Source organism: Stegostoma tigrinum, chromosome 34 (genome assembly GCF_030684315.1).
Source record: "Stegostoma tigrinum isolate sSteTig4 chromosome 34, sSteTig4.hap1, whole genome shotgun sequence".
In the NCBI taxonomy this organism is placed as follows: Eukaryota; Metazoa; Chordata; class Chondrichthyes; order Orectolobiformes; family Stegostomatidae; genus Stegostoma; species Stegostoma tigrinum.
Window position 1 is genome coordinate 24911592 of NC_081387.1, and position 12683 is coordinate 24924274.

The 12683-nt window shown below is 46.6% G+C and overlaps 1 protein-coding gene across 1 annotated transcript; it reads left to right on the forward strand.

The window, feature by feature from the left end:
* The first annotated feature begins 3884 nt into the window (after positions 1 to 3884).
* Positions 3885 to 6865, forward strand: LOC132206249 (tumor necrosis factor-like). The gene is made up of 4 exons (XM_059639627.1): positions 3885 to 4061; positions 5410 to 5470; positions 5861 to 5945; positions 6463 to 6865. The coding sequence occupies exons 1-4, from the start codon at positions 3885 to 3887 to the stop codon at positions 6863 to 6865; spliced, it is 726 nt and encodes a 241-aa protein (XP_059495610.1).
* The last annotated feature ends 5818 nt before the right edge of the window (positions 6866 to 12683 follow it).

The window sequence follows — 12683 nt, forward strand, 5'->3', positions numbered from 1 at the left end:
CTGAAGGGTCTGTTCTGTGCTGTACTGTTCTATGTTCTATGTTCTATGTAATTATTTGATTGCTGGGAATGCACTGCCAGGAGATGTTGTAGAAATAGATACAACAGCAACGTTTAAGTGGCATTTAGACATACCATCAAGATGCAGAAAATAGTCGGATATGGCACAAGCAGAAGGGATTAGTTCAGAATACCACCATTGTCGGAGCTAACATATTGGTCTGAAGAGTCTGTTGCTGTTCTGTGTTATTCTGAGTTGAATGTTTTAAGAACAGCCAACTCCCTCGAAGTAGCAACAGGAAAGTAACGACACGTATAGGAGGGAGAATAAAAAACCTTTTGATCCCAGATCAGTTCTTGGTAAAACATAGATAAATGTTCTGTTTACTATCCAGTGTTGCGAAACCACATCAATGGTTTTAAAAGCAGGCCAGCAGGTCACTTGAGGTGTAAGATGATGAGATAGAGAGCTGAGTGTAAAAATCACACCAGTCAACATGTAAGCACTATTGAAAAATACAAGGATGTGGTGTATTTAAGAAAGCAAAACCCGTAATCCAAATCCCTGAACCACAAGTAGAGACATCCAGCACTCAATGTCTGAGTAAATCACAGGTTTGTGAGAGATTAAAGGGCTATCAAGAAGAAGTATTTAAATTCTGTGGTTGATTCGCTCTCCGAGCTGGTTTGTTACTTGCAGCCTTTTCATTACCCTGCTGGGAAACATCATCACTAGCCTCCAATGAAGCGCTGTTGTGTTTTCCCGCTTCTTATTTAAACTCTGGTGTGCCCTGGATTCGGTCACCTCATAGCCAAACAGCTGGGTCCGATGATGTGTGTCACACAAATAACAGGAAGAAATAACAGACTTGACACATTACCGTTCATCCAGAACATGTCGGAACTGACCATAAGACTCTTGAGGCGACTGTAATATATGTAATATATGGGATTCCATGCAATGACTGCAACAAACATCACAGGAAGGAAACTGGCTGCGAGAATACATGAACACCAACTCGCAACAAAAAGAAACGACCAATAGTCACTGATCTCCACACACACAGGAAGGAGAACCACCAGTTCGATTGGGACAGGATCAGGATCCTCGGGCAAGCCAATCAGAGGCAAGCATGCTTTCCTCCAAGAAGGCCATCAATAAACATGTGGGAATTAGACCCCTAACACACACCTATATACTGCAAAGAAAAGCTGGAAATGAGGTAATCTGATGCAACGGACCCAGAGATTGAATAACAAGAGGGAGAACACAACCATGCCTCATCGGTGGCTGCACTGATGGTGTTACCCAGCAGGGCAATGAAATGTCAGCAAACTCATGAACTAGCTCAGCGAGTGAACCAACCATATCAATCACAACCCGAGAAACATATCTCCTCAAGAAACTGAGCTGTTCACTTCGACATGAAAACCATTATGTAAAGGCGTTGTCTTGAAGGATGCCAGGCAAGCCTGCAGATGATTGACAATTGTTTGGAAGTAAACACTTTCTTTACTTTATATTGCTGTCCTTTTCCAAGAGAACTTTTAAAACTCCTTAAATTCATCATTTGATGCTTTCATCAACAAAGGATGATGCAGATGTGAGCGCAGCAGAACATGAGAATCATGAACACCACCTTCGTGCTCCATGGAATATAATGTCCATGTCAATGGAGTTGGGCAATGAGAATCCAATTGTCAGGTGAGTCTCTTTGCTTGACTTATTTCAAAGGCACCTAGCCTGCTCCATGATGCATCAGTCTTGGCCGAGCATAGGACACACCAATAACAAGCTTCCCCCACTCTTTGAACAAATGCTTTCATCAATTTTAATGTGAATTTGACGCAAAAGAAACGGCCTCCCAGACCTGATCTGTCATCAGGAATGATGTGTGAATTTGATAATATCGCCCACTGTGACTCTGTCAGGCGCTCTTTGAAAGTGTGTCAGGCTAACTCAGCCAAACACTTGTCCATTACGGAAATGGCTTGGTTTGTGATTTATTTTCCCATTTCTAGAAAGCATCTTGTAGCATATTGCTTTTGAGGAAGGGATGTTCAGTGAATGGAAATACGCACTCATTAAGCTCAATCTGACCAGCTGGAATGCAGGGCTTTCCATTTCTCAGGAAAGTATGGTCTGGGGTCAATCTTGAAAAATTCCTTTCAGTCCCAATCGTTGATGCACTTTTTCCCCAATCCAAAATAGACATCACCTCTCACTCCTCTGAAATCCAGTGAAAATAAGTTCACCCTGAAAAATCAATCCTTATCAGACAACCCTCCCATTCCAAGTATCGATCTCACAAGTCTCCTTCAGCACATTCACATTTTTCCCTTGGCAGTAGGATCGAAAATACAGACAGTGTGTCAAGAGAGCACAGTGTCCTTACTTAGATATATAGTGTACCCAATTGATTTTATAATAAAACACATGATTCCAGTCCCATTTCTGGTGATGTGATTTAGCTGCATAATAGCTTTACGGGATCCTTGCTCGAGAACATCAAGATACACTGGACTTCTGGAGTCATTCCATGTGGTTTCTTTCTGCCAATCAGAGAAAGGTGAACTAATGCATCTGCTGTGTTTGCTGCCGGCAAGCCAATCTTCTGTACATGTTAATGTTATCCCTACATCATGTGTTTCCATCCTGCACCATCACCATGATGTGACAACTTGGCAAATGCCACCTGTCTAATCCAGGTACAGTGCATCAGTAACCTGTCCTTTATCCTTCATTACTCCTTCGAACATTTCTAATAAACCAACAAAATATGATTTCTCCTGACAAAAATCAAGTTGGTTCTTTTTCACGAGCATTAATTGCAGGTACACAGAGAGAAGGCATTGTAACAGTGTCCCTCTGAAAGATGTCATGTCAACTCTCCTATGGTTTCCCTTCTTGTACAGAGACAGTACATGAGTTAATTTCAGTATGGTGGAACATTTCGTGCATCTTTTGAACTTTTAAAAATTCACACCAACAAATGGGCTGCCGCATTAGTCTTGCAGTATGACCCTGTCTTGCTCTGTCTATGTGTTCAGTAATACTTCCCGACTGAATATAATTTCATCATATTCCTGCACCCATTCCACCTCTGGATTTAATAAATACCTGCTGATGCCTGCTTTCATTTCCTTATTCTCTGTGATTAACTGCCCCATCTCACTATCCAGGGGACCAGCACGCAATGTCCTTCCTCCGCTATGTTTGAAGTGGCCTGTAGAAACTGTTGTTTTTTCATGTTGAGTTAATTTTCTCATTCTGTCTCGTTTTGTCCTCTTGATTAATCTGTTCGTCATTCACTTCTGCTCCTTCGTATTTTTGCCCCAACATCTGATAAGTCACACATCCGTGTGCAATTGTATGCTTTTTATAAGCTTGATATTTGTGTACGTTATTTCGTTCACCACTGGGGATGCATCTTCCCCTGACTGAAGGAGAAACCATGATTTCCCTGAGAAAGTTCGCGCTGTGCCCACCTGACATCTACACGTCTCCCTCTATCGTTGTTGTCAGTGAAAGTGAGCACAAAGGAGAGACCGGGTGATATATTGAAGCCCACTTTTGGTTCAGTGCAGCTTTCCCCGGATTTGGGGGAAACTGCTCTGGTTCCGCGTTGGGTGAAAGTTACACAGAGCGAGTCTCAACTTCGATGAGGAGAATGGTCACTTTCCAAACGCTAAAGTTTCTGCCTGGGTATTTCCCACTCCATTGCATCACAGTTACCAGTGATGTGGTTCTGCTCGTTATAAGGAGCTGTTGGTGAGCAGCAGCAGTTACAGAGCAGGCACCTCCAACCGAGTGAGAGAGACAGAGAGGCTGACCGGCTCAGAGTCACCCACTCACACACCGAGCTCCCGCTGCCTTCTGACACCATGAATCCTGAGAACAAATTGCAGGAACTGGAGAATGGGGGGCTGCTTCCCGTCAGGGACGGAGCCTCGAACAGAAGCTGCTTCTGGCAGGCCCTCTGTGCGCTCGCTGTGCTCGGCTTGTTGCTGGTTTCGTCCTGTCTCTTCCTGGCTCATTTTGGAGTTCTCCCTTCAAAGCAGGTGAGTGAGGATCTTGCATTTTGGAGAATAGGGGATCGGGCTCCCGCCTGCCGCTTGCATAGCTCCGCCAGAGGCGGGTGTTTGGAAGCGGTGGGGCCAAACTGGGAAGTGATTTCAGTCTCAGTTGCTGCTGTCAGCCTGGAGGCAAACAGGAAACTGTGAACCAGGTCGCTACTTTAGCTTTACCAGTCGCAAACCATTTCCACTCCCCCTCCCATTCTCTTGATGACATGTCCATCATGGGCCTCCTGCACTGCCACAATGATGCCACCCGAAGGTTGCAGGAACAGCAACTCATATTCCGCCTGGGAACCCTGCAGCCATATGGTATCAATGTGGACTTCACCAGTTTCAAAATCTCCCCTTCCCCCACTGCATCCCTAAACCAGCCCAGTTCATCCCCTCCCCCCACTGCACCACACAACCAGCCCAGCTCTTCCCCCCCACCCACTGCATCCCAAACCCAGTCCAACCTGTCTCTGCCTCCCTCACCGGTTCTCCCTCTCACCCATCCCTTCCTCCCACCCCAAGCCGCACCCCCAGCTACCTACTAACCTCATCCCACCTCCTTGACCTGTCCGTCTTCCCTGGACTGACCTATCCCCTCCCTACCTCCCCACCTACACCCTCTCCACCTATCTTCTTTACTCTCCATCTTCGGTCCGCCTCCCCCTCTCTCCCTATTTATTCCAGCTCCGTCCCCCCATCCCCCTCTCTGATGAAGGGTCTAGGCCCGAAACGTCAGCTTTTGTGCTCCTGAGATGCTGCTTGGCCTGCTGTGTTCATCCAGCCTCACATTTTATTATCTTCGCTACTTTAGCTGCAGTCTCTCAACAGCGAAGCGAATACCGAGCGATTTTGTCGTCAATCCTGCTAAATCTCCATTGTTAGCTCAGGGAACTGTTAGAATTGCTCCCTGTTCGATGGTAAACGCCACATAAACGGGATTTCTCAGTCAGTGCTGCCGGTGCTACCATAGGAGAAGCAGGTACTGGCTGCTGTGAGTCGAGGGCAGTCACCGGTCTGAATGGCCCCATGGTGTGGCTCTGCACAGTCTGGATGGACAATAGTCTGTCTGCACTTTGCAGTCCAAAGTAGTGACTGTGAAAGGCAGCGTCTCTATGCAAAGTAATTTCTCTGTACAGTACAGTTTCTCAGTAAACACACTGTCTCCCTCCGATACAGTGTCTCCCCAAAATGTCTTGATCTTGTACAGTGCAGCGAGCTTGTTTACAGATCAGACAGACCATGTACCTGTGGGCCGGGATGTCGAACCACTTCTGTTAGGTGCAGTGAAAATTCAGTGTATCTCAATATCTTAACATCTGTCCTTGTTGAACTTCTTCAGGATTCAAGACCAAAGCTGGAAGATCCCCATCCAGCCCTGACAACAGCTGCTCAGGCCAATGGTGTGTACTGTCACTGTCCATATATTATATTGCTTTGCTGATGTGTGTCTCTGTGTCAAACCTTTTCAATATTTCTGTCTTTTCATCTCTCATTTCCAGTATTACTGTATGTCACCTCTCTCAATCATGCTCTTTTGCTGTTTATGTGTCGATTTCCCTGAGCCATCGTCAGACTCTTGAGGACCCTCTCCCAGTTTGGAGTGATATTATACTTGAAATCTTCCCTCTCTTTCTCCCTCCACTGGTGTGTTTTCTCCTGCAGTCGTCTCTCTCATTATCCCATCTGTGCAGTTGTCTCCTCTTCAGCCCCTCTCTCTCACCCTGTGTCTGTCATTCTGTGCTCTGTGGGTGTCACAACAGTGACTGAGTTTCCATCCTTTCCATTTCCAGGTTTGCCTCGTCTCATGAAGCAGGTGGGGAGTGTCCCAGGGCCGAGAATCGCTGCTCACCTGACAGGTACGGAAGTGTTCTCAATGTGACTGCATTCTCTGGAGAATAGTCTACAGTGGCTGGGGAGGTGTAGGGGAGGACTGGAAAGACATCTACTTTCTCTATCAGTAATGCCATGTGGAGAGAGCACCACAGGAGAAGAGCAAGAGGTTATTGGGATCTGGGAAAAGAGAAAGGAGATTGGTGTGAGCTGGTTCAGCTGAACCCTGAGATAGAACAGACACAAAGGTTAAAATCTTTCTGTGGTTGGCCTCTCTGTGTGTGTCAGAGTGAAAATTGCCCTCAGGGTAATAATTAAGTTGCAGTCCATCCAGTTTCTCTGAGATTGTAAGCTGTGGGACCTTGCTGTGCACAGATTGTTTGCTGCATTTCCTGCAATTGCATAGTCTTTCCATCAAAAACACATCATTGGTTGTATCGTGCTTTGTCATATCCCCAAGCCATGATTAGGGCTGTGTTAATACAAGCTGTATCTTTGTCTTTGTTCGATCCTCATGATTGCTTCTTTCTCTCCCTTCACCCTCCACCACAGCTTCAGCAAGAAATGAAAAAGGGGAAGTAATTTGGCAGAATGAGAGTGACTCCACCTTCACCGAGGGAGTGGAGTTCAGGGACAACCATCTGATCATCAAGAGGCCGGGACAGTACTTTGTCTACACTCAGGTGGTCTTCCACAGCATGGGCTGTGAGCAACAGGCCATTTACCTCAGCCATGAGCTCGCCAAGCAGTCGGCAAGTTATCCTGAGGAAGCCGTCCTACTGAAAGCCACCAAATCTGCCTGCCACTCTCACCAACGTAGGGAGCCCTGGTACAAAACCTCCTACCAGGGAGCCATCTTTGAGTTTCTGGAGGGAGATGAGATCTTCTCCAGGGTTAATGAGGATGCAACGGGATTTGTAGACGCAGCCGAAGGAAAGACTTTCTTTGGAATATTTGCTGTGTAACAATGCCATGTCATTTCCATTGATTATCAATGACTGGTCAAGAATTTCAAATTGAAATCTGCAAACTGACAAAGACACAATGTCTTTTTTAAACAGTGTTATACAGAAATTGCGCTTTGAGTCTGCTGATTCTCAATTTTGCGAATGCAAAATGTGACAGATTATTTAATTTATTTGATATTTGAATAGTGTTGTCTTTTGTTTGTTTTATTTATATTAGTACTCCTCATGGAGAGTTATTGAACCATCCCTGGTGGAAGAGAACTAGGATACCGAGTCTGATATTCAGACTGATTATTCCTCTTGGACCAGGTACTGGTCCTTGAAGAATATTGACTGTTCCTCACGCACAATTTCTATTCTATTCAACCTTTGATATCATTTTGAAAACAAAGCACGATGATTGAGTTAACTGCAGGGTGATGAAGGCCAAATCAAGTGCCCAGAAATGCACTGGCTTTCTAACTCCACGATATGATTGGCCAAGTCTTCATCGCACTTAACCTGTTTAGCAAGTGTATGGTCAGCAATGTAATTGAAATGGTGAAATAATATTCAGCAAACACTAAGAATGTGGCTCAATAATTGTTCCTTATTCACAATCTGAAGTGACCAGTTGGTTTACATCTGCTTGGTTGCAGTGGATGTCGGAGTGGCATATTTGCTGCTCTGACCAAAGGGTAATGGTTGAGATTGTTCCTGAATGGAAATACCATGTTCCCTTAGTGTGTTGATGTCTCCAGTGGCCATCCTTCAGACTGGGTAATAAACAGTGATCCTGGTGATAAACCTGATTGGCTCTGCAGACGGAAAGATTTTTCATCCACAATGTTGGACCACAGAAATTTAATTGCAGTTCTTTGAACAAACTCAATGTTTCATGTAAAACTGTAACATCTGTTATATAGGTGACTTTCCGTGGCAATAATATTGTCAAGTTTAAGAGGTTCCAGATTGTTAAGTTATTATTTAATTGTATTTATCGATAGGTGTATTTATATTATTTATGTTAATATTTAAGTCTGCAAAGATAAAGCAGGATTAATAAAACTAATTTAAGAGCAAGAACTGTTTCCTTCTGATTGTTGCACATTGATTTGGATTTGGAGTTATTTGAGGGTGTTTTTTAAATGTGATGATGCTCTTGGTTCTCTCTTAGAACAGACTGTTCCAATTCAGTGTTATCAAATTGGGAATCTGGGGAGGCAATCAGGTGTATTGGAATCTTGCATGATGAGGAGATTGTGAATCTGAGCAAGGAAATCAGAAAATTGTTCATCTTGTCGGATCAGGGTATTGCAAATGTGAGAGAAACAATCAGGAACTTGGTAACCTTGCAGGATGAAGGGATTGGGAATCTGAGCGATGGAATCAAGAGTTTGGGATTAAGAAACTAACACTAAGGGAAAGAAATAGATCATGTGTCCTCCCCATGAGCTTGCAGAATCATTTGATAAGGTCATGGCTGGCATTTGACCTCAAGGTGATTCTCCACCCAGAGTCTAGCATTTCCTGCCATCTGTGGTGATGAAAAGCTTCTGTTCTCAACCTCAGTAATTGAGGATTGGAAATATTTGAAAGAAGGGTGACCTATTAGGTGAATACAAAACTCTGAGGAGCTGGCATAGAGTGGAGTGTTTGAGTCTTTACCCAGGGTAGAAATGCGAAATAGTGCCAGTATTCTTTTAAAATGAGAGTTTGAACGTTTAAAGCAAGTGTGTGAGGGTAATTAGTTGGTTCCTGGGAATGCACTGCCAGGAGATGTTGTAGAAATAGATACAACAGCAACGTTTAAGTGGCATTTAGACATACCACCAAGATTCAGAAAATAGTCGGATATGGCACAAGCAGAAGGGATTAGTTCAGAATACCACCATTGTCGGAGCTGACATATTGGTCTGAAGAGTCTGTTGCTGTTCTGTGTTATTCTGAGTTGAATGTTTTAAGAACAGCCAACTCCCTCGAAGTAGCAACAGGAAAGTAACGACACATATAGGAGGGAGAATAAAAAACATTTTGATCCCAGATCAGTTCTTGGTAAAACATAGATAAATGTTCTGTTTACTATCCAGTGTTGCGAAACCACATCAATGGTTTTAAAAGCAGGCCAGCAGGTCACTTGAGGTGTAAGATGATGAGATAGAGAGCTGAGTGTAAAAATCACTCCAGTCAACATGTAAGCACTATTGAAAAATAGAAGGATGTGGTGTGTTTAAGAACGCAAAACCCATATTCCAAATCCCTGAACCACAAGTCGAGACATCCAGCACTCAATGTCTGAGCAAATCACAGGTTTGTGAGAGATTAAAGGGCTTTCAAGAAGAAGTATTTAAATTCTGTGGTTGATTCGCTCTCCAAGCTGGTTTGTTACTTGTAGCCTTTTCATTACCCTGCTGGGAAACATATCACTAGCCTCCAATGAAGCGCTGTTGTGTTTTCCGCTTCTTATTTAAACTCTGGTGTGCACTGGATTCGGTCACCTCATAGCCAAACAGCTGGGTCCGATGATGCGTGTCACACAAATAACAGGAAGAAATAACAGACTTGACACATTACCGTTCATCCAGAACATGTCGGAACTGACCATAAGACTCTTGAGGCGACTGGGAATCAGAGTATCGCGCTAACCTGAATCAATGCTACACCAGCTGCTATCAAGAAGAGACAGGTTGGACTGGTTTTGGGATGCAGTGGGTGGAGGGGAAGAGCTGGGCTGGTTGTGTGGTGCAGTGGGGGGATGGGGCGAACTGGGCTGGTTTAGGGATGCGGTGGGGGAAGGGGAGATTTTGAAACTGGTGAAGTCCACATTGATACTATTAGGCTGCAGGGTTCCCAGGCGGAATATGAGTTGCTGTTTCTGCAACCTTCGGGTGGCATCATTGTGGCACTGCAGGAGGCCCATGATGGACATGTCATCTAAAGAATGGGAGGGGGAGTGGAGATGGTTTGTAACTGGGAGGTGCAGTTGTTTGTTGCGAACTGAGCGGAGGTGTTCTGCAAAGCGGTCCCCAAGCCTCCGCTTGGTTTCCCCAATGTAGAGGAAGCCACACCGGGTACAGTGGATGCAGTATACCACATTGGCAGATGTGCAGGTGAACCTCTGCTTAATGTGGAATGTCATCTTGGGGCCTGGGATAGGGGTGAGGGAGGAGGTGTGGGGGCAAGTGTAGCATTTCCTGCAGTTGCAGGGGAAGGTGCCGGGTGTGGTGGGGTTGGAGGGCAGTGTGGAGCGAACAAGGGAGTCACGGAGAGAGTGGTCTCTCCGGAAAGCAGACAGGGGTGGGGATGGAAAAATGTCTTGGGTGGTGGGGTCGGATTGTAGATGGCGGAAGTGTCGGAGGATGATGCGTTGTATCCGGAGGTTGGTGGGGTGGTGTGTGAGAACGAGGGGGACCTCTTTGGGCGGTTGTGGCAGGGGCGGGGTGTGAGGGATGTGTTGCGGGAAATACGGGAGACGCAGTCAAGGGCGTTCTCGATCACTGTGGGGGGAAGGTTGCGGTCCTTGAAGAACTTGGATATCTGGGATGTGCGGGAGTGGAATGTCTTATCGTGGGAGCAGATGCGGCGGAGGCGGAGGAATTGGGAATAGGGGATGGAATTTTTGCAGGAGGGTGGGTGGGAGGAGGTGTATTCTAGGTAGCTGTGAGAGTTGATGGGCTTGAAATGGACATCAGGTACAAGCTGGTTGCCTGAGATGGAGACTGAGAGGTCCAGGAAGGTGAGGGATGTGCTGGAGATGGCCCAGGTGAACTGAAGGGTGGGGTGGAAGGTGTTGGTGAAGTAGATGAACTGTTCGAGCTCCTCCTACTCCCACTTCCTACAGACTAAGGGGGTGGCCATGGGCACCCGCATGGGCCCTAGCTATGCCTGCCTCTTTGTAGGTTACGTGGAACAGTCCCTCTTCCGCACCTACACAGGCCCCAAATCCCACCTCTTCCTCCGGTACATTGATGACTGTATCGGCGCTGCCTCTTGCTCCCCAGAGGAGCTCAAACAGTTCATCCACTTCACCAACACCTTCCACCCCAACCTTCAGTTCACCTGGGCAATCTCCAGCACATCCCTCACCTTCCTGGACCTCTCAGTCTCCATCTCAGGCAACCAGCTTGTAACTGATGTCCATTTCAAGCCCATCGACTCTCACAGCTACCTAGAATACACCTCCTCCCACCCACCCTCCTGCAAAAATTCCATCCCCTATTCCCAATTCCTCTGCCTCCGCCGCATCTGCTCCCACGATAAGACATTCCACTCCCGCACATCCCAGATGTCCAAGTTCTTCAAGGACCGCAACTTTCCCCCCACAGTGATCGAGAACGCCCTTGACTGCGTCTCCCGTATTTCCCGCAACACATCCCTCACTCCCCGCCCCCGCCACAACCGCCCAAAGAGGATCCCCCTCGTTCTCACACACCACCCCACCAACCTCCGGATACAACGCATCATCCTCCGACACTTCCGCCATCTACAATCCGACCCCACCACCCAAGACATTTTTCCATCCCCACCCCTGTCTGCTTTCCGGAGAGACCACTCTCTCCGTGACTCCCTTGTTCGCTCCACACTGCCCTCCAACCCCACCACACCCGGCACCTTCCCCTGCAACTGCAGGAAATGCTACACTTGCCCCCACACCTCCTCCCTCACCCCTATCCCAGGCCCCAAGATGACATTCCACATTAAGCAGAGGTTCACCTGCACGTCTGCCAATGTGGTACACTGCATCCACTGTACCCGGTGTGGCTTCCTCTACATTGGGGAAACCAAGCGGAGGCTTGGGGGTCGCTTTGCAGAACACCTCCGCTCAGTTCGCAACAAACAACTGCACCTCCCAGTTGCAAACCATTTCCACTCCCCCTCCCATTCTTTAGATGACATGTCCATCATGGGCCTCCTGCACTGCCACAATGATGCCACCCGAAGGTTGCAGGAACAGCAACTCATATTCCGCCTGGGAACCCTGCAGCCTAATAGTATCAATGTGGACTTCACCAGTTTCAAAATCTCCCCTTCCCCCACCGCAGCCCTAAACCAGCCCAGTTCGTCCCCTCCCCCCACTGCACCACACAACCAGCCAGCTCTTCCCCTCCACCCACTGCATCCCAAAACCAGTCCAACCTGTCTCTGCCTCCCTAACCTGTTCTTCCTCTCACCCATCCCTTCCTCCCACCCCAAGCCGCACCCCCATCTACCTACTAACCTCATCCCACTGGACTGACCTATCCCCTCCCTACCTCCCCACCTATACTCTCTCCACCTATCTTCTTTTCTCTCCATCTTCGGTCTGCCTCCCCCTCTCTCCCTATTTATTCCAGAACCCTCACCCTATCCCCCTCTCTGATGAAGGGTCGAGGCCCGAAACGTCAGCTTTTGTGCTCCTGAGATGCTGCTTGGCCTGCTGTGTTCATCCAGCCTCACATTTTATTATCAACAATATTAAGAACAGGCCAGCAGGTCGCTCGAGGCGTAAAATGATGAGATAGAGAGGTGAGTGTAAAAATAACTCTAGTAAACATGTGAGCACCATTTAAAGGTAGAAGTAAGTGGTGTATTTCAGAAAGCAAAACTCATATTCCAAATCCGTGAGCTACTAGTAGAGACATTCAGCACTCAGTCAGAACAGCACACAGGTTTGGGACAAAAGAGAGGGTTTTCAAGGAGACGCATTTAAATCCTGCAGGAATATAAATATTTAAATGCTTTTTGTGTCTTGAAGAATACCCAGCAAAGCTGCAGCTAATAGATTAAGTATTGTTTGGGAGTTAACACATTCTTTACCTTGTATTTTTGTCCTTTTCCAGATGAATCTTTAAAACAC

Coding starts and splice junctions, on each gene's coding strand:
- LOC132206249 (XM_059639627.1), top strand. CDS start 3,885: ATGAATCCTGAGAACAAATTGCAGGAACTGGAGAATGGGGGGCTGCTT. Junction 4,062..5,409: donor GAGTTCTCCCTTCAAAGCAG/GTGAGTGAGGAT, acceptor GAACTTCTTCAG/GATTCAAGACCAAAGCTGGA. Junction 5,471..5,860: donor AACAGCTGCTCAGGCCAATG/GTGTGTACTGTC, acceptor TTCCATTTCCAG/GTTTGCCTCGTCTCATGAAG.